The sequence below is a fragment of the Durotheca rogersii genome (assembly GCF_024521655.1).
Source record: "Durotheca rogersii strain YMJ 92031201 chromosome Unknown GGS23scaffold_2, whole genome shotgun sequence".
Classification (NCBI taxonomy): Eukaryota; Fungi; Ascomycota; class Sordariomycetes; order Xylariales; family Xylariaceae; genus Durotheca; species Durotheca rogersii.
This window is the reverse complement of record NW_026251233.1, coordinates 382,910-400,152: the sequence shown is the minus strand read 5'-3', so window position 1 is coordinate 400,152 and position 17,243 is coordinate 382,910. Positions and strand designations below refer to the sequence as shown.

Genomic DNA, 17,243 nt, shown 5'->3' with positions numbered 1-17,243 from the left:
AAACAGATCCTCTGGAGGAATGGACTAGCAGGGAAGGTCCTTAAACGACGGCGTGGAGACTCAGGCTCGAGGAGGATCTAGGGATGGGTGGGGGGAGGGATGTTGCCGTGTGGACGTCGACTCGAGTTCGTTAGAGAACCGTATGGTGGTACAGAGGTTGTGAGGGGTGAGCTCGAGGGCGTTTAATCGAGCGATGGCGCTGGTATTCTCCTTCTCTCTCTCTCTTTTTTTTTTTTTGGCTCCAGCGAAGGGCTCGTGGCAGAAGTGATGGCCTAGGTGTTGATGATGGTACCATAGAATTCCGCGTCTCGTAAACGTACTCGGCGGCGACAACCCCGATCGGAAGCAGTCACGTCATCTTACGGAAAGAGATATAGAACATAAAATATAATAAGAACGGAAAGAAAAGAGACTCGCTAGCAGCTCACAATAAGGGCAGGAGAAGAGAGACGATATCAGGAGGAGAGGTATCCGGGAGGCGAGAAGAGTCGTATGGCCGTATATAGCAAGATACTTGTATTTTTCCTGCTCGCATCGTCCTTCCACTTCGTATACCCGCGCGAGGGCAAAGTACCCAAGGGTGTAGACATGGGTGACGGTACGTAGTATGCAGACGAATAGTCCTTTAGAGCTGGTGTGGCGCATACACCCCTGCCTGGACGGGCAGGATGCGACCATTTGGGGATTGTCGAGGATGGAGTCGCCGAGTGGACGGCTTGGTTGGCGGCGAGCATTGCGGAATCGACCTTCACAGGGCCAATTCCCACGACAGAGGTACGCCTTAGCCGATCCGAATGCCTGCCAACCAGGGTTCTTACGCACCCTGCTGCTGCGAGCAGTAGGTACCAACACCCGGTGACGAAAGGCGACTCTGAAGGCGCCGAAGCCGTGGACCGAACAAACTACGTCGGATATTGGCCGCCCTTGGAGAAGGCTCTCTCGCGAGTTTGCGTCATCAAACGGCGCACCCTACGGATGCGCATCTCTCCATCGATGGCCTCTTCTTCGGCTCCCACCTGCTACCGCTAACGATACGCTCAAGCCGGGAGCGAGAAGAACCGCACCGGTCATACTGGCAAGCCGGTCTTAGATTGTGCATATTCTGATGTCCTATGGGAGGGCAGCGACAAGCCCTCGACGATGCTATTCGTCCAAAACACCCTTGACATTTTGGAGACCTCTTCCCTGGTTAGGTCCAGCCAGGTATAATAAAGGGTAGTCGAGCACTCCCAGAGCCGAGCCCACCTACTAGGGACGTAGCAGGCAGGATCATATTATTTCAATAAAAACAAAAAAGAAAGGAAGAGCGCGCGAGAGGAGCGTGTAGTGACGGGGTCATACGACGCTATCCGACGGTGGTGCTCCTCGCAGCTACCGATCGCTCTAAGAGGCGTTGTAAGCAGGCCGGTCATCCTACTACCTACTTGCCTCGCTCGGCGCTGGTCATTCTGGGCGCTGGGTCGGAACTGAACGAGAGCCACGAATGGACGACGACCCGGAGCGTCTATGTGGATACGGACGGATAGGGATAGCAAGGACGTCAGCAGCGACGACGACGGCGACAGAGCATAGCGGCGCTAAGTAGCTAGCATGCAATTTACAAGCAAATTGTGTCTTGTTAGAGGAGAAATTGAAGTGCGTGTCGTCCCTGGTGGCATTGTGGGGTGAAGGAGAGGGGAAGCAATATTGAGAAATTGTGCTTCACCGGGTTGATGGCAATTGGCAATGCCCGCCAAAAAAAACCCCCCCCAAAAAGGATACCTACCTAGGTACTTACCTGTGGGACTGTATGACGGCAGTATTACTTGCGTTGATCAATGCTGTCAGCATGAGGAGGGACCTTATCCTACCCACCTTACCTCCTACTGCTTTATCCGGGTAAGATACTTAGCTATGTACCAGAGTACTTTCAGACCCGTTGCAGGCCACAGGTACCTATAACCCACCCCTCCCTCCCCCCTCCTCGCCCCGTCCCACATGTGCACCTCAACCTGCACTGGCAAGTGGTTGGTTGCTCGCTGGTCGCATCGGGTGCAGGCGGCGACGCATAGAGAGGTCGAGAGACGCCGGAGCGGAGGAGGGAGGCAGCCGGCTAGGCGTGTTTGTTCCCTTATACGAAACCTCGGGAGCAATACACACGGGTATTCCGTCTTAATACCAGACAGCTATTGACGTTTGCTGCTGAGCAGATGACAACTGGCAGTGGCGGTGACCGATAATAGTCTGATACTCGCCTGCCCAGCACGCGCGTTTTTGGGCGTCCAGCTTCAATGGGCAACGCTAAGGTGATCACCTAAATTGCCCTTTCGACTAGGGGACCCGGTAAGACAGATGATGATATGCCCTACCTCCTCCTATCCTAACTTCCAACGTTGCCACAGAGGTAGGTAGGTATAGCGCCTCTGGGGATAGGTACCTTTCAGGGTGCTAGGTGCCTAACCTGGTCCTGGTCCTGGTCCTGGGAGGGCAGGTCGGGCTTCTAGCAATGACAGTTGACAGCTCCCAACTGCTCCCATCTAGCGGAATCTCGAGAAGGGAGCGGGCCGTCCGAGGTCGTCACCAACTGCCAACAACAGGGGAATCCCTGACTTTTCAGCGACGTCGTTCCTCGCCCTTAAATCTAAGAACCTTAGGGGGCAAGTTATTACATAGCATGATGGCCGGTAGGCACTAGCCCGAAGCTCACATCCCCAGACCAGGAGGCATGGCTCTGGCGTGATGTACGTGTTATCTGCCTACCTACCTACCTACCTACCTACCTACCTACCTAGGAGGTAGGTAGGTAGGTATGTTACTGCTAGGTATTAGCGCTTATGACTGCCTGCTGAGCACCCAACGGTGGGTCACGAAGAACCTCCCCCTCCGTAGCGCCCGCATAGCTACCGAAACCCACAGAGGGGATGAAGAATCCGTTCTTCGTTCCTCGCCGTCCCACCGGTACTGCGCATCTGGTAGGTAGGTATTCGTGCCCACGTGATAGGTAGATATGTGCGGCGCTTACCCATGCCTACATATATTGGTCCACCAAAAGCCTGTGATTCCGCAGAATCTACACGTACATATCTTGCTAGGTTAGGCATGTAATTACCGACCCGAGGTAGTAGCCGTTTCTGGCCCTCGTTGTGTTATGTCTCAGACGGTTAGCTTCGCAGTTTTCTCTCTCTCTCTCTCTCTCTTCCTCTCCCCCGCTCTCCTTTCCAGAAAGCTGCCATCAGCGTTCCATTGCATCGTTGCGTCTCTCACCCACACACACTCTTTTTTTTCCTGCATGTCTCACTCTCTTCCATCTTCCGAGGGAGCCCATTGCATGGCCGAATCGCTGCGCCGGCTTTGACGATCTTGGTTCAACCCCAACTCGACCTGGCCGCGAAATACCCCTGCACCTCTCTCCACTTCCCTAGCTAACGGTTGCGCGGCGCTCGTGATAGCTGCCCATACAAGGCCGCCAAGTCCTACGGGCATTCCTATGTTAGGTCGTTTGGTCGTCGGCACACTACCTACCTAAGGCACCTGGACGAGTCTACCTTATTATGTGCATGTGACTACCTCTCACTCGCAGGCTGTCAGCCGTATTCCATTCCTTCTTCGGATTTAGCAAGTTTGGTGTTCGAATTGGCCGACTGGCGTGCGTGTCGCTGAAGCCTGGCTTTTCCTGTCACGATCTGTAACCGCCTCTATCGCACTCCGATCGCATAGGAACGGCGCGCTAGGTCCGGAAGTTCCGTCCAGGTTACGAGGTGTCGTTTGTGTTGGTCATCGGCGACACTGCTTTAGACGATGAGGCCGTGAGTGCCGATCTCGCCGCATATAACTAGGCGACATGTCTCGTCCTACATTCCTCTGCGACGCACTGCAAGCCATCGATGGGATGTCATCATGTAGGTACGGAGGTAAGCCTGTAGTAGTAGGTATTTCGCGCCCCCCCTCCACCCCCTTTCGACAAGACCTACCCTCGCACGCTCGCTGCCTATCCGGCAGCCTATCACGTAAAGCATCCAACTAGCAACGCCAGCACCCTGGGAAAGATCTCTATCTATGCAAACCTAGCAGGTTGGAGATAGAGGCCCCCATCTCAGATCTCTGTGTCTACATTTGTCGCCAGCAGGGATGACTAGCAAGTCGAGGGAATACGCTAGTTGAAGAAGAAAAAAACAGCCACGCCGTTGAATTTTGTGATTGGTCTTTGGGCGCTCCCTTTTTGGTCCAATGGACGCCGCAACGATTCTCTCCATCCAATCCGTCGTGGTGAGGCGAGGGTTGGTCCGTCTGCATGTCTCTCCCTATCCGTAAGGATCCGTTGGAGGTTTGCTCGGCATTGATTATTCCCTTCGGAGCGCTCGGTGAAGCGCGTTCCTCTCCCTCAACGGGCTGGTATCGATGTCGATCGCGCGTGGGTGAAGTCGTGGCGAGGGACGAGGGGGAGAAACTGGCGTGTTCGTTCCTTCAGTCAGCCGACGTCTCCCCGACGTCTTTGATAGGCAAGTCGTTGTATCCATCTCGTGCCCCCTCGCAGAGCCCCGGCGGCTCCCACGCGTCCAATACTTTTTTGCGGACAACCCTGGACTGTCCCCGGTATCCGCAATTAGGCCCAGATGAGGTACCTAACTTGAGGTATGTGATACTCTACCCTGCCTGGGACACCTATAAAATTGCATTATGCATTAATCAAAGGGTTATAGGTACCTAATGTGCGGGTTACTATACCGATAGATTGCGCGGTACTACTACCTTTGGCTAGGTACCTACCTCCCTTAGGTAAGGGTGTGCGACTTTATCTTATCGGACACACCGTTCCGTGTAATCTGATTCGCCCGATGTGAGCGATACTGGAGCTCTTTGGTGTATTCTGCTAGCGCTGTAGGACCGTTTTTACCCTTCTCTTCCCTCCTCCCGCTCCGGCCATCGTCATCTCTTCATTCGCTTCCCACCCGCTACCGGCTATCTCGTCGCTCGCCAGGCAGACTCCCTGCTTACTGAGGTGGACTGGTTAGAACGCCTCGAGGATAGGACGTCTCGCCCCACGTCCCAACGCTAGTTAGCCTGCGGTGGGCGGTCGGCCGACTTGGCCACCTCCTCGTCCGCCCCGAATGAGCAATGCAGAGTCGACGAGAGGAAGAGAGACCCGTTGCTTGTTGCTTGGGGTATGAGCATGAGCTACGAGCAACTATCCGGTTGGGCTCCCCGACCCAAAGGCCACCCGTCCCCTGCACCGCGCATCCCAGCACGTGAGAGCAAGACGAGCTGAAAGTGGCATGATGCGAGGCGATGGTAGGTAACGCGTTGCCATTCCCTACGTACGGACGCAGAGGATGACCTACATATTGCCTACGTAGGTAACAGACACGCATGCATTAGCCACCGAAGCCCCCCTCGTCTTTCGCTGGCCCAGCGGCTCGGGCCCGCTCGTGCGTCACCGCCGTCGGGCCTGTGGCGAGTGCCAACCAAGGATATGCACTCCGCCACAGGTCGTATACGCATGACTTGTGACTTGTACCTACATACTAGGTACCTACGTAGCACCCAATGCCAGGCGACCCATACCTCATCCACACACTCGTCCTCCAGCCCTGCCTTTGCGACCTCGCGGGCGGCGCCCTCCTAACCGCAGCTCCGACGTGGGCTGTGCCATCTAGCGACCCGTCGACGTGGCATTCCCGTCGTAACCGCAGAGCGGAAACCAGGAGAACTCGAGGTCGGAAGTGTTCGCCTGGCGGCCTCCGTCCGCCTGTCTGCGTAGAAAACCTGGGACGTGCTGGGTGCGCACGCATGGGGTAAGACTTGTGGACGGGTACGTGGGGAGTCGCGACAGATCAAAACAAAAAAAAGAGAAGTGAGGGCGAGGAGGATCTTCAGCACGCTACGGAACGATCCTCCTTGGCGGCTTTACGCACCACACGAGGTTCCCGGCCCATCCCAATCGTGGACGAGCCTCTCCCTCCTCTCTCCTCTGCCGCGAACCAGGGTCCCCTTCTCTTCGGACGGACCGGGGTGCTTCTGCAGAACCATTGGCCGGCGCAACTGAGACAGCTCGGAGCCAAGACTTTGCACTCTGGTATCGTCGCGGATAACGTGACGAGAAGGTGGTGGTGTGTCGAGGGCTAGCAGGAAGGAATCTGACTCTTTTTTCTCCCTCTCCTTTCTCCTTTCTCTCCTCTCCTCTCACCTTCTCTCTACGAGCCTATCTCGGGTTCTCCGTTTTTGTTTTCCGCTCTCCATTCGCTCGGTCGAATTGCTGCCGCCGCGGCTGTTCTTTTCCTCTCCCCCTCCCCCCTCCCCTCCCCTCTCTCTCAAGGCACAGGTCACTTCTCACGATAATCGAGCCAACAACGAAGCATGAGGTATATCTGCCGCTACTTCTCCGCGGGTATCCACCTGGTGAACAAGGTCATCCCAACTTGCACGGCACTCGCTAGGTTTTAGCCCTCTCGCCCAACCTTTTGAGGGGCCGGTTTCTATTCGCCCCTGGAGCACAAAACGGCCAGCCAAACCACGAGTTGGTGGCGGCGTCGGCGTACCGTCAGCGACGGGGAAATGCGGGATTAGCGCGCGGTCCTCCCCCCCCTCTGGCGCGGTTGGCGTCGATAATTCGCCCGGCTTCTTTCTTTCCTTATGCCGTACTTATTAAGTAGCAATATTGCAGCCATCGATGGTCCCCAATGCTGACGACAATACGACGGGCACAAAACAGGCTCTCGGAAAGGGGCACCCCCTTTCTGATTCGCGGCATATGTATGGCTCGTGTACGCATGTATGTAGGTATATATCCCTGTTGTGTGGGTTGGTGATAGGGATGCAGTTCGGGTTACCTTGCCTACGGAACGCGGTGCGCACTGCGATCTTACATACACCAGCTGGAGAGGGGGGGGGAGAGAGAGGCAGAGAGAGGCATAGCCAAGGATCTAACGCATGCAGATGTGTATGTATGTCTCAGATACGTCCGATCTGCCGCCACACACCAAGCCGTGGATTCGTCTCTAGTGTGTCTTCAACTTGGTGGGGGATGTGTGCCTCTATGGTAGGTAGGTATAGCTTTCTTCACTACTATACCTAGGTAGTTAGCCCCCTCCACCCCCCACTGTTTCTCCCACCTATTACTGCTACGTTAGAACATCGTTGCACATAGTGCCGTTCGTTGGAATACCAACGAATTGTCGACAGCGCCGCCTAGGTGAAGATGACTACCACCAACATTCTGACGTAAAGCCTTTTGAGCCCCCAGCATAGGTACCTGCGTGCCCCCTTTTCGATGCGCCGTTCACGCATGCGTGAGCACATCCTACGGTATGCAGATATGCACTACGTGCCTAGTATATTCCCCTCGTGGGTGGCCCGCTTGCTGTCAGCGTATGAGTAGGAGGAGGCAGGGGGCGGGAATGAGGTTCGTAGGCGGCCAGGGATTTGATCTAGAACAGTCGACGTGGGCTGTAAAGCCTCTGTGTCGCATGCTGGAGCTGCGCTGGTCCTAGACAGCGCATCTCGCTTGACGAGCAGCCCGTCGCGATAGGGCTCGGGGAGAGAGAGCCTGCGCTCGACGCCGCGTTCGAATGCTACGCTTCCCCTATCCCTAACGGCCCACGCTGTGACGCGAACTGCCCCGGTAGCAGGTCTCTGCGTCTCCCGGCGTGCCTCGCACCACCTCGCTCCCTCCCCACCCACCCCCCACAGCGTCGCCTCATGATCCCATGGCCGACGTCTGTGAGAGATTGCGCGTAGTCATGCTCGCGGGGTCGAACAAGTTGTCCCAGGCTGTCGGTAAATCGACAATTTGGTTCTACGGGCTGTTTTCTCGCTCGCTCGCGCCCCGAGCCGCTTTCGCCGCCCCAACGTAGATATACTTATGTGGACGCGCATGGGTTTCTCGTCCGTATTAGAGCCATGTAGGTACCTAAGTCTGCGGCCATGTTTATTGTGCACCTACGTAGTAGATGCTCACGCACTATTGTCCGTCCCCCTCCTCGAAGTCAATACCTACTATTCCGACGCCACGAGAGCCCTCCGGAAGCCTCCCCGGCGCGCGGCCTGCGGTAGGCAGTTAAGCGCCGCGGATGGCGCCGTCTCTCCCCCTACGGCGTAGTTCGGCGCGCAGGCCTTCCCTAGCGGCGCGTAGTTCATCGGGCCGCCAGCCGCTGAGTGCGCTATGGTAGCGGCTGCCGGGACGAGGAAAGGCGAGGATGATGCAAGCGAGCATCGCCGCCGCTACGCTGGCCAGAGGAACTCTCCCGCCAACGGCTGCTGCCGATGCTGGTCCCCCCGAGCCCGACCCCGTCGACGCGCCCGTCCGCAAAGCTGGGACCATTATACCACGGCTCACTGTCCGCTTCGCGACGTTCCGCTCACACGCGGTGATGACGACCTTGCTAGAGGTATACATGTATACACCCAGGATGCAGGCTGAGCTGATATTAGTTGCTTTTTTGTCCGTTTTCATACTTCGTCCCGACCCCAAGAGGCCACCCAGGACAAGTCGCTAGGCCTTGCCTGTTAGATCGCATCGCGAGCAGCGACACCTACCTATAACCCGTGGTACGTATACCCTCACACCGAAGTAATGGCTAGTGAGGGCTAAGCCGAGGCGGATACGCCACCGGGCTTACCCTTAACGTCCTCCTTCGAACGAGTCGGGAGCTGGGCACGGGTTGCCTCGTGTATGGTGGCGCCCGCGCCAGGTGAGATGCGCCTCCGGCATGGTCCAGGGTTGGTGGAATTGGGGTCTAAGAGATCCAAAAAGAAAAACCATCTTGACTAACGTATCCGAAGACGATAGGCAGCTGGTTGTCTTCGATTCTTCCTTGAACCTTGTTAGCGCTGTCTGGGGAAGAGGACAATGCCCCTAAGCACTGGAATGAGCGAGTGCCATCTTGACCTCGTGGCCTGGTGTCTAGGCAGGTGAGCATAGGTATATCTGAGCCTCCGCCGTCTTATCCCGCGCGTTTAGCGATGGTCCCCATGCTCTGGAATCGGCCGAGATGGTCACGGGGTGCAGGGCCTTTGGAAATTCCACTCTGGTGGGAAAAGGGGCGTACAGTCCTGGAAGTTCAGGCTAGGATATCCGCCACTGACGCCGGTGGTTTTGTCTCTCAGCACCCGGTCACCGGGTGTCGATTAGCTATGGGTGCACTTATACCTAAATCCCCAATATGCTGTCAGACAAGAAGAATCTCCGGCCGCATTCTGTTCAGTTAGCCTATGTGGATCGAGCTACACACTAGCTTCCTTGATGTCCAAGTCGAGGGTTTGTGGCTCTGAGCTTGCCGGTATCATCGATGACTTGAGCCTGTTCCTACCGATTGTGGCCGGACCCCCTGTTGATGCCGGTGACACATATAGGCGAGCGTACAGATGATAGATAAACTATTTATCAAAGCTGGTGTTGAGTTGAGAAGCAACCCATACGTCCCGGTTTGTCGTACCGACGCACCTTTTTATTCATTGACCGCCCTCATTCCTCTTGACTTACTCCGTAGGTACTGATATGATACAGCCGTGGATCACACACTTTTAAAATGAGCCTACCATGACGGTAGATGCCATGGGCAGTCGGTTCATAGATACATTCCAATGGCGATAGAAACTACTTACACATGTACCGCGTCTAGTAATCGTAGAACCCCTTGCCGCTCTTCTTCCCTAGCCAACCGGCGTCGACCATCTTGGCGAGCAGCACGCTCGGCCGGTACTTGGAGTCGCCTGTTTCTTGATGCAGTACCTTCATGATAGCTAGGCACGTGTCGAGGCCGATGAAATCGGCGAGCTGCAGCGGGCCCATGGGCACGTTGGTGCCGTTCTTCATGATGGCGTCGATGTCGTCGCGCTTGCCGACGCCGGTCTCGAGGCATATGACGGCCTCGTTGATATACGGCATGAGGATACGGTTTGCTAGGAAACCGGGAGAGTCGCCGGATACGGAGGGGATCTTTTGCATGGCCTTGCAGAAGGCGATAGCGGTGTCGAGCGTCTCGGGGCTCGTCTGCAGGCCGCTGATGATCTCCACGCCCTTTTGCACGGGCACGGGGTTCATGAAGTGAGTCGACACGACACGCGAACTCGCCGACGTGTCCTTCGGGTCCTTAGTCGTCGCCGCGGCGATCTTGGTGATCGAGATGGACGACGTGTTGGTCGCGAGGATCGCGTGTTTCGGGCAGACCTCGGCCAGCCGCGCGAAGATGTCGAACTTGAGCTGCGGAATTTCGGGCACCGCCTCAATCACGAAGTCGACCTCCGACAGGTCTTCCACCGAGGTCGTAGGCGAGAGCAGAGACCTCGCCTTGTCGGCCTGCTCCTGCGTGATCCGCGACTTGGAGACATCTTTGGATAGGAGTTTCTCTGCGTGCCGGTGAGCATGCCGTGACGTCGACCAAAGACTAGAAAGAGAAACGGACCCGCGAAGGAGATGCCCTTATCCAAGGAAGATTGTGACGAGTCAACCAGCGTGACGGAGACACCGGCTTTTCGGGCGGCCACCAAGGCAATGCCCAAGCCCTGAAGGAGGCGATTTGGTTATGTGAGCAATCAGCTATCTCGGATGGCATGTGAAAGAGGCTGTTTACCATTTGGCCGGCGCCCAGGACACCTAGCTTCTTTACCTCTGCTGCATAGTGAGCAGGACTAGAGTTGAAGTGTCTTATTTGGCGGGTGAGCGGAAGCGCTCTGCTCCTCAAGATCGAACTTGCCATGGGGACGTATAAGTATTACGAAGGCTACACGACCACTCGAGAGATGAGAAAACTAACGAGATGTAAGACAAAATAGGTATGCCTGTCCACCTACATGTGTTACGGGGCTGAGCGTTGCGAAGGAGGCCGGGCAATTACCGGATAGCCTCGGGTTACAGATATCCGCAGGGGCTTGGAAAGCTGCGTTATCGATAAGAAGGACTAGGACAGGAGATCCTGCTAAGGTAAGAGGTGGGGGAGGATGTTGGTGGGGGGAGAAGATTATGTAATTCATCTACCTATCTACGTCATAGGTCTGCGACACAGCTGTACCCAGGTACCTAGGTATAAAAGTACCAATGTACCCACCCCAGTCGGCGGATCAGTTAATTGACACGCGTCCGGGCGGGCGTGACGCGTTTTCAATTTCTAGAGGCACTCCAATCCCTACTATTCGCACTCATGATCTCCCTAGACTGAACCGCGGGCAGAAATTCGACAGGGAGAGGCAATACCTCGCCGCCATCATGGATCAGTCAGAAGGCACTACTGACGTGGTGCATCCCGAAGTTCGTGCGCACATCAACAGTCTCGTCTCAGCTGTTAGTAGTAGTTTCTTGCCGGCCTTCTCCTCCGTTCGAGAGCTATGCGCTGACCGCGACCTTGTAGCTTGGTGGTTTTAGCGCCGACGACGACGGACGATATGTGCTCGGAGACTCTGCCCTCGAGGTCTTGCGAGATATCAAAAAATGGATCCGCTTCTACGACGAGAAAACGAATCGGATGGACGTCGCGCGATGCTTAGCCGAAGCAAATCTCATCGACGGGGACCTGCTACACATCATCGCCTCCTGGCCCGAGAATGCCACCGACAATAGGTTCAAGGCGAGGGCTGCCCTGGCCTGCTTCGAGATCATGGTACCGTTAACCTGGCCGTTGGAACGAGACCCCGACCAGATGACCATCAACCACCACCGACACCTCCCCGTACTGCAGCTCGCCCAATTCGGGTACAAGCGTGCCATTATCAACTTCGATGCGGCCGAGATCCTCCGTACTGCCGTACGGGTTGCCTTGCCCTCCATAGCCCTGTCTCGCAGCGAACGATCAACGCGCGACGAGAGTATAATCAAGCTTGTCCTCCTGTTCCTCCGAAACATAGCCATGATCTCACCACCCCCGGGCGTCCAGTACGATGGCGACGAATCGCAGATATCGCGCTCGGCTTTAATTGATGCCTTTTCTTACCAAGATATTCTCCTCGCCCTTCTGGCCCTGGCCTCCAACATGGGGGAGGACTTCAATCAAGAAGGCGTCATTGTGATGGAGATCATATTTCACCTAGTCAAGCGCGTCGACATATCGAAGCTGTTTATGGACGACAAGGAGCTTGGCAAGGCGAAGTCGGACGAGTTGGCGGCTATGATGAACAAAGAAGCCGCGATGCACCGCCCTTACAATCGGAAAGCTCCCTCGCGCCACAATCGCTGGGGAACCATGATCTGGGTCGATCGAGGTGATGGCAAGGTTTCCACCGTCAGCGGCCAGGATGCTTTACTTGATTCTGCCACGAGACAGCGGAAGATGGACAGCAGCAAGGTGTATAGACCCCCGCGGAGACCTAGAAAGGACGGCAAGGAACTACTGGATCTTGGGCTCCCAGTATCGTTGAATTCTAGGGCGCGGAAGCAGCTGAAGAACTTTGTAGAAGACTTCCTCGACTCTGGCTTCAACCCCCTCTTTCAACATGTCCGGAAGAAGCTCGACGACCAAAAAGACTACGTCTTCGAATACCATGCCCGACAATTCTTCTATTTAGTAGCGTGGTTTTTAGAAGCCGAACGAGCTCGAAGGAAGGCTGCAAAGGGCCGCAAGTCGACCGATGCCCAAGACGTTAGCTCTTTCAACCTCGTCGCCGGTGTGCTCGACCAGCAGACGTTCATCACATTAAACAGGGCCATTGCCGACTCACTAGAAAATAAGCGCTGGCACGAATTATGCGCAGCCATGCGATGTTTCACGCAAATTCTCCTAACGGTCCAGGAGATGTCTGAGTCGGGGAACGAGGAAGACGAAGAGATTGCTGAGAACATTCTCAGCCGTATTTTCTACGAGGAAGAGACCCACGATAGGGTCGCGAGCATCGCTAGGGATTACAAGGATCAAGGCTTTGAGTATCTCGACGCCTGCACGGAGCTTACGCACACATACCTGCGCGTTCTAGAAGCGTACTCGAAGCAGAACGTCGACATGCAGGTCCGGTCACGACGTCGGGTCCGGAAGAAGAAGAAGGCTGCTAAAGCTGTTGCGGAGGGCGAGGAGAACCCTGTAGTAGAGGAAGAAGTCGACGATTCTGAGAATGACCAGGCGAATGCGGAGCGAACCTCCAGCGAGCGGAAGTTTGACTTCAATCGCTTCATGGGCCGCTTTGTCCCCCAGGGCGTCGTAGACACATTCGTGCACTTCACGAAGCATTACCAGGACCTGAATGACTCTCAGCTGAAGCGTGCCCATCGCTATTTTTACCGCGTAGCCTTTAAGCTGGACAAGAGCGTGATGCTCTTCCGGATCGACATCATACACTTGTTATACGGCATGATAAAAGGCCACGAGCCCCTCGACAAGGGGTCGCCGATGTATAAGGAATGGGAAGAGCTGGTGAAGCAGATACTGAAGAAGTGCATCCGCAAGATCGAGGAGCGGCCCCAGCTGATCATCGAGATGCTGTTCTCGAAGACCAACACGACGGCAAATTACCTCGAATACGGATACGATAAGCAGACCCTCTCGACGGCGCAATCTAAGCCGGCGGCCGAGCTGGAATTCCGGAATATCCTCGAGCGGGACCAGCAGATCGCAATCGCCGTTAGCGTCTTGCTGGACAAGAACCTGGCGGACCACGTTAACTGGGTGAAAGGCCAGCTGTCCGCCGCCGAAAGCGAACGGAGGGCGTGGGAAGCAGCGGAGAAGGCCATACCCTCCGTAGAGGGAGCCGAGAAGGAAGGCGAGCAGCAGCAGCCGGAGGAGAATGCTCCCAGGAGAGATCCCCCGGCCATTTGTAGGTTTTGCCCCCCCTTCCGCCCCTCATCCAGTCGCCATCTAGTTTCGAGTTCGTACCTAACCAGTAGTCCTCCCTCCCTATATAGCAATACGTCCAGATAGCGACGCGCGACGGATAGCCATGTTCAAGAACTCGCACCTCCGGCTGCTCATGAAGCTCGTGGGCATGGAGCGGCTCGCGCCGGGCGTCGACGAGACGCCGGAGTCGGCCTGGATCCTGCCGCCGCACGTGACGGCCGACGACGCGCAGGCGTCGCTCGACCTCATCGCGCGGGCCGAGTTCGAGCCGCCGTCGTTCGAGGACGGGCGGCTCGCGGAGGACCAGCTGCGGCGGAAGGCGGCGCCGCGAAAGAAGAAGGCGGTGTTCGACGACGACGACGACGACGATGACGACGCAGACGACGACGATATCCTGTTCCCGGCGGGGGGGCCGACGGCGCGCAAGGTAGCGGACGGGACCCAGGACAAGCCCAAGGCACGACGACGAAGGCGCGACGACGAGAGCGAGGACGGAGAGGAGCCAGCGCTGACGGAGGAGCAACTTAAGGAGAAGGCGAGACTACGGCGGGAGCGCGAGAGGGCGAAGGCGCGGCGGTTCAAGAGCGAGCTGTACGTGCACGCGAGCGACGACGAGTCGGACGACGAGGACGGGACGCGGTGGGCCGAGTTCTTCGCGAACGAGGAGCGCATCCGGGCGCGGCAGCGAGCGGCGGCGGCGGCGGGAGCGGTCGCCGAGGCGGAGGACAAGGGAAAGGGGAAGGGGAAGGAGGAGAACGGGAGGAAGCGCAAGGCGGCGCAGGCGCTGGCGTCGGACGACGAGAGCGACAACGACGACGACCTGATCCTGCCGCCGGAGTCGGACGACGAGGGGGGCGGAGATGCTGGGGTGCGCGCGGACGGGTCGGAGGGAGACGAGGAGGGAGAAGAACAAGAAGAAGGGGGAGAAGACACGGACACGCGGTCGAGCCCGCACGCGAGCTCGGCGGCCGGCGCCAAGAGGCGGCGCCTGTCGCGGGAGCCGTCTGCCGCCTCGACTACGACTACGACTACGACTACGACTACGACTACGGCCACCGCTACGACGGAGCGCCAGCCGCAGCCCGCGGGCGACGACGGCGCAGCCGAGGACGCCGACATGCAGGACGCGCCGGCCTCGCAGACGCGGGCGCCGCGGCGCCGGGCCCCCGCCGGGTTCCTGGTCGACAGCAGCGACGACGAGGAGTAGCCGGACAGTCGGCAGGCAGGTCTCGGCCTGGGTTCTCCGGCTCTCTCTCTCGCCTGGACGCGAGCACGCGAGAAGGTACACGCGGGCGTTTTGGTTGGGTGTCTCTTGCTCTGGGCTGGGCGGATACGGGGGCTGCGTGTACGTGCGCTGTGCGCGGGCGAGTGGACGGATCGGTCGATGGGACGGGCATGTGGTGCGTGTCTATGGGCATGTCTAGATACCTATAGATAATGCCTAGTTTTACGACTGCTGGCTCCTATTACGAGTGATGTATCTCCCTTGTGCTCCCGTGCGAAGCCTATGCTAATGCTTGGCCGAGCACGCAAGATATGTAGAGTAGGCGGCACTTTCTGGGTTCGCGATCTAGCCTCTACCGGTGCAGAGTCAAAGGGGCCATCGTTTCCTGTTACCACGTCGACGCTCTCTGTAGCCTAGCTACTCCCCCCTTCAGGTCAGTCACACAAACGCGCGCATAGTCTCCCCAGACATCAGTCCGCAGATCAAAAATTTAATGAGCGACTCCGATTAGCAAGTTGGATGTTATCTATCTGCCTCGCCGGGCCCCCCCCTATCCCCCGGGGGGGGATGCGGGCGAACTATGTACAGCGAACGAGTGAAAAGAGAGAAGAGAAAGCGACGGCCGTCGCAGCAGGGGACCCCCACGTCCCGCCGGCCCTACCGGTCCGCGTGCGTGCGCCCCCCCGTCCCCGCCCCCCAGCGCAAGGCGGGTTTGCTGCATTCTGCGGCTGCGTGTCGGGGGCTGACCTCGCGATGGACGGAGGAGGCGTGTAGGAGCGGGCGGGACGGGGGCGCGCTCCGGAGAGTCGGCCGGTTTATTTCTTCTGCTCGCGGGCGGGTTACGAGGTTAGCAGGGCGGCGAGGATGAGAAAGTGGGAGGAAGAGGAGAAGAAGAAGAAGAGAACAACACGGCGGCGGATCGGGGTCGGCTTACGGGGCAGTTGGCGCAGCCGCAGTTGTTCTGGCAGTTGCACGCGCCGCTGGAGGCACAGCTGCAGGAGCCGGAGGAGTTGCAGTTGCAGGCCATGGCGGAGGAAGAGTTAACAAAGGAGGTAGGTAGATAGGTAGGTAGGTAGGAATATAGGCGCTGATTATCGCGTAATTGTGTTGCGAGACAACGGGCCGAGGGGGTAACTAGTTCCCGACGGTTGCGATGGAGAGCGAGTATGTTGCAATCGCCGGTGAGCTGACTGCTATTGGCCGGTGCTGGTCGAATCGGGGACAATGCTGCTGAGGAGCTGAGTCGGCCATCAAGGTGCGAGAAGAAGCCCCTTTATATATCCAACAACGGCCCGGGTGCGCCCCGTGCCTGGCTGCTACTACCTGCCTACGTAGCAGGTCGTGCTGCTCTTACGCCTCGGCCGGAGAAGACAGCGTGCGTTTGAGGGAGCTAGACAACTTCCACCTGGGGAGCACCGAGGGGGTGCAGAGTCAGAGGCGGAGACGGGCCGGGCACAGACGGGCACAGACACGGGCACAGACAAATGACGTAGCGGAGAGGGACAGCGGGCGGGGGCATGGCTCTCCTCAGCCCAGCTGGAGGGCGGGCGGACGAGTGGCTCGCTAGCTGCCGCCAGATTGAGGCGGCGTCTCTGACGACGAGATCCGTCATACACCCATCGAGTAAGAAAGACGTCACCGGGCACCGGTATGTTCGCTGTAGTTCCGCGGAGATCGGGAGTGAGGCGGGTTGGAAGCTAGCCCAGGATTACGCCCTGTTTCGGTATGAGGGACGTAAATCTTGGGTACGGCGCCGTCGCTGGGCTGCAGGTGGAGAGGTAGGTGAGCCATGTCGACATCACACACATTGCAGACGTGGCAGTAAGCGTCATACATCGGCCCGGGGAGGTATCCCTTTGTTCCCAGAGGCTGTGGCGCGGTCCACGAGACGGCGAGTCTCACATGGTCGGTTGGGATTTATGTACATCCATCCCTCCCTTCTCTCAAAGGTGGGCGCCTAGGCTAATAGATGTGCGGTTAGGTGTTACTGCCATTACAACTCCCTGTCACCGTCGTTTGTCTCTTCAGCAACACACTCTGCCGTGGTTGCAATTTTGGCGTGTTGCTATATGCATATAGGAGATGGAGGCAGTTACGCCACAGCGCCCTTGGGGGGGAGGGAGCCGTGGTCCAAGCAAAAGGACTTGGTATACTGATCGCCCATATAAACAAAAGAGTCCCGGCTACCATCCGAAGGTCCGCTCATTATTCCATCGTCGTATTTCATATCGTAACATGATCCACTAATCCGCGCAGTGCGGCCGACCGACCACCACTATACCTACGCA

The 17,243-nt window shown here is 57.3% G+C and overlaps 3 protein-coding genes across 3 annotated transcripts; 1 reads left to right on the top strand and 2 right to left on the bottom strand.

The window, feature by feature from the left end:
• Nucleotides 1-213: 213 nt before the first annotated feature.
• Nucleotides 214-1,210, bottom strand: GGS23DRAFT_547292 (uncharacterized protein). The gene has a single exon (XM_051515078.1). The coding sequence runs from the start codon at nt 676-678 to the stop codon at nt 355-357; it is 324 nt and encodes a 107-aa protein (XP_051375905.1). The 5' UTR covers nt 679-1,210; the 3' UTR covers nt 214-354.
• An 8,177-nt stretch (nt 1,211-9,387) lies between these two features.
• On the bottom strand, nt 9,388-10,813 carry GGS23DRAFT_165740 (3-hydroxyacyl-CoA dehydrogenase). Its single transcript, XM_051511492.1, has 4 exons — nt 10,768-10,813; nt 10,548-10,697; nt 10,380-10,479; nt 9,388-10,323 (listed from the first exon to the last, which is right to left on the bottom strand). The coding sequence occupies exons 2-4, from the start codon at nt 10,671-10,673 to the stop codon at nt 9,593-9,595; spliced, it is 957 nt and encodes a 318-aa protein (XP_051375904.1). The 5' UTR covers nt 10,674-10,697; nt 10,768-10,813; the 3' UTR covers nt 9,388-9,592.
• Nucleotides 10,814-11,056: 243 nt separating this feature from the next.
• GGS23DRAFT_165716 (timeless-domain-containing protein) lies at nt 11,057-15,129 on the top strand. The gene is made up of 2 exons (XM_051511491.1): nt 11,057-13,710; nt 13,799-15,129. The coding sequence occupies exons 1-2, from the start codon at nt 11,436-11,438 to the stop codon at nt 14,935-14,937; spliced, it is 3,414 nt and encodes a 1,137-aa protein (XP_051375903.1). The 5' UTR covers nt 11,057-11,435; the 3' UTR covers nt 14,938-15,129.
• The last annotated feature ends 2,114 nt before the right edge of the window (nt 15,130-17,243 follow it).

Excerpts from the sequence above, each read along its gene's own strand:
- GGS23DRAFT_547292 (XM_051515078.1), bottom strand. The coding sequence starts at position 678 with ATGGTCGCATCCTGCCCGTCCAGGCAGGGGTGTATGCGCCACACCAGC.
- GGS23DRAFT_165740 (XM_051511492.1), bottom strand. The coding sequence starts at position 10,673 with ATGGCAAGTTCGATCTTGAGGAGCAGAGCGCTTCCGCTCACCCGCCAA. Across the intron at positions 10,480-10,547 it reads TCCTGGGCGCCGGCCAAATG|GGCTTGGGCATTGCCTTGGT; the intron begins GTAAACAGCCTC and ends CGCCTCCTTCAG. Across the intron at positions 10,324-10,379 it reads TAAGGGCATCTCCTTCGCGG|AGAAACTCCTATCCAAAGAT; the intron begins GTCCGTTTCTCT and ends ACCGGCACGCAG.
- GGS23DRAFT_165716 (XM_051511491.1), top strand. The coding sequence starts at position 11,436 with ATGGACGTCGCGCGATGCTTAGCCGAAGCAAATCTCATCGACGGGGAC. Across the intron at positions 13,711-13,798 it reads GAGAGATCCCCCGGCCATTT|CAATACGTCCAGATAGCGAC; the intron begins GTAGGTTTTGCC and ends CTCCCTATATAG.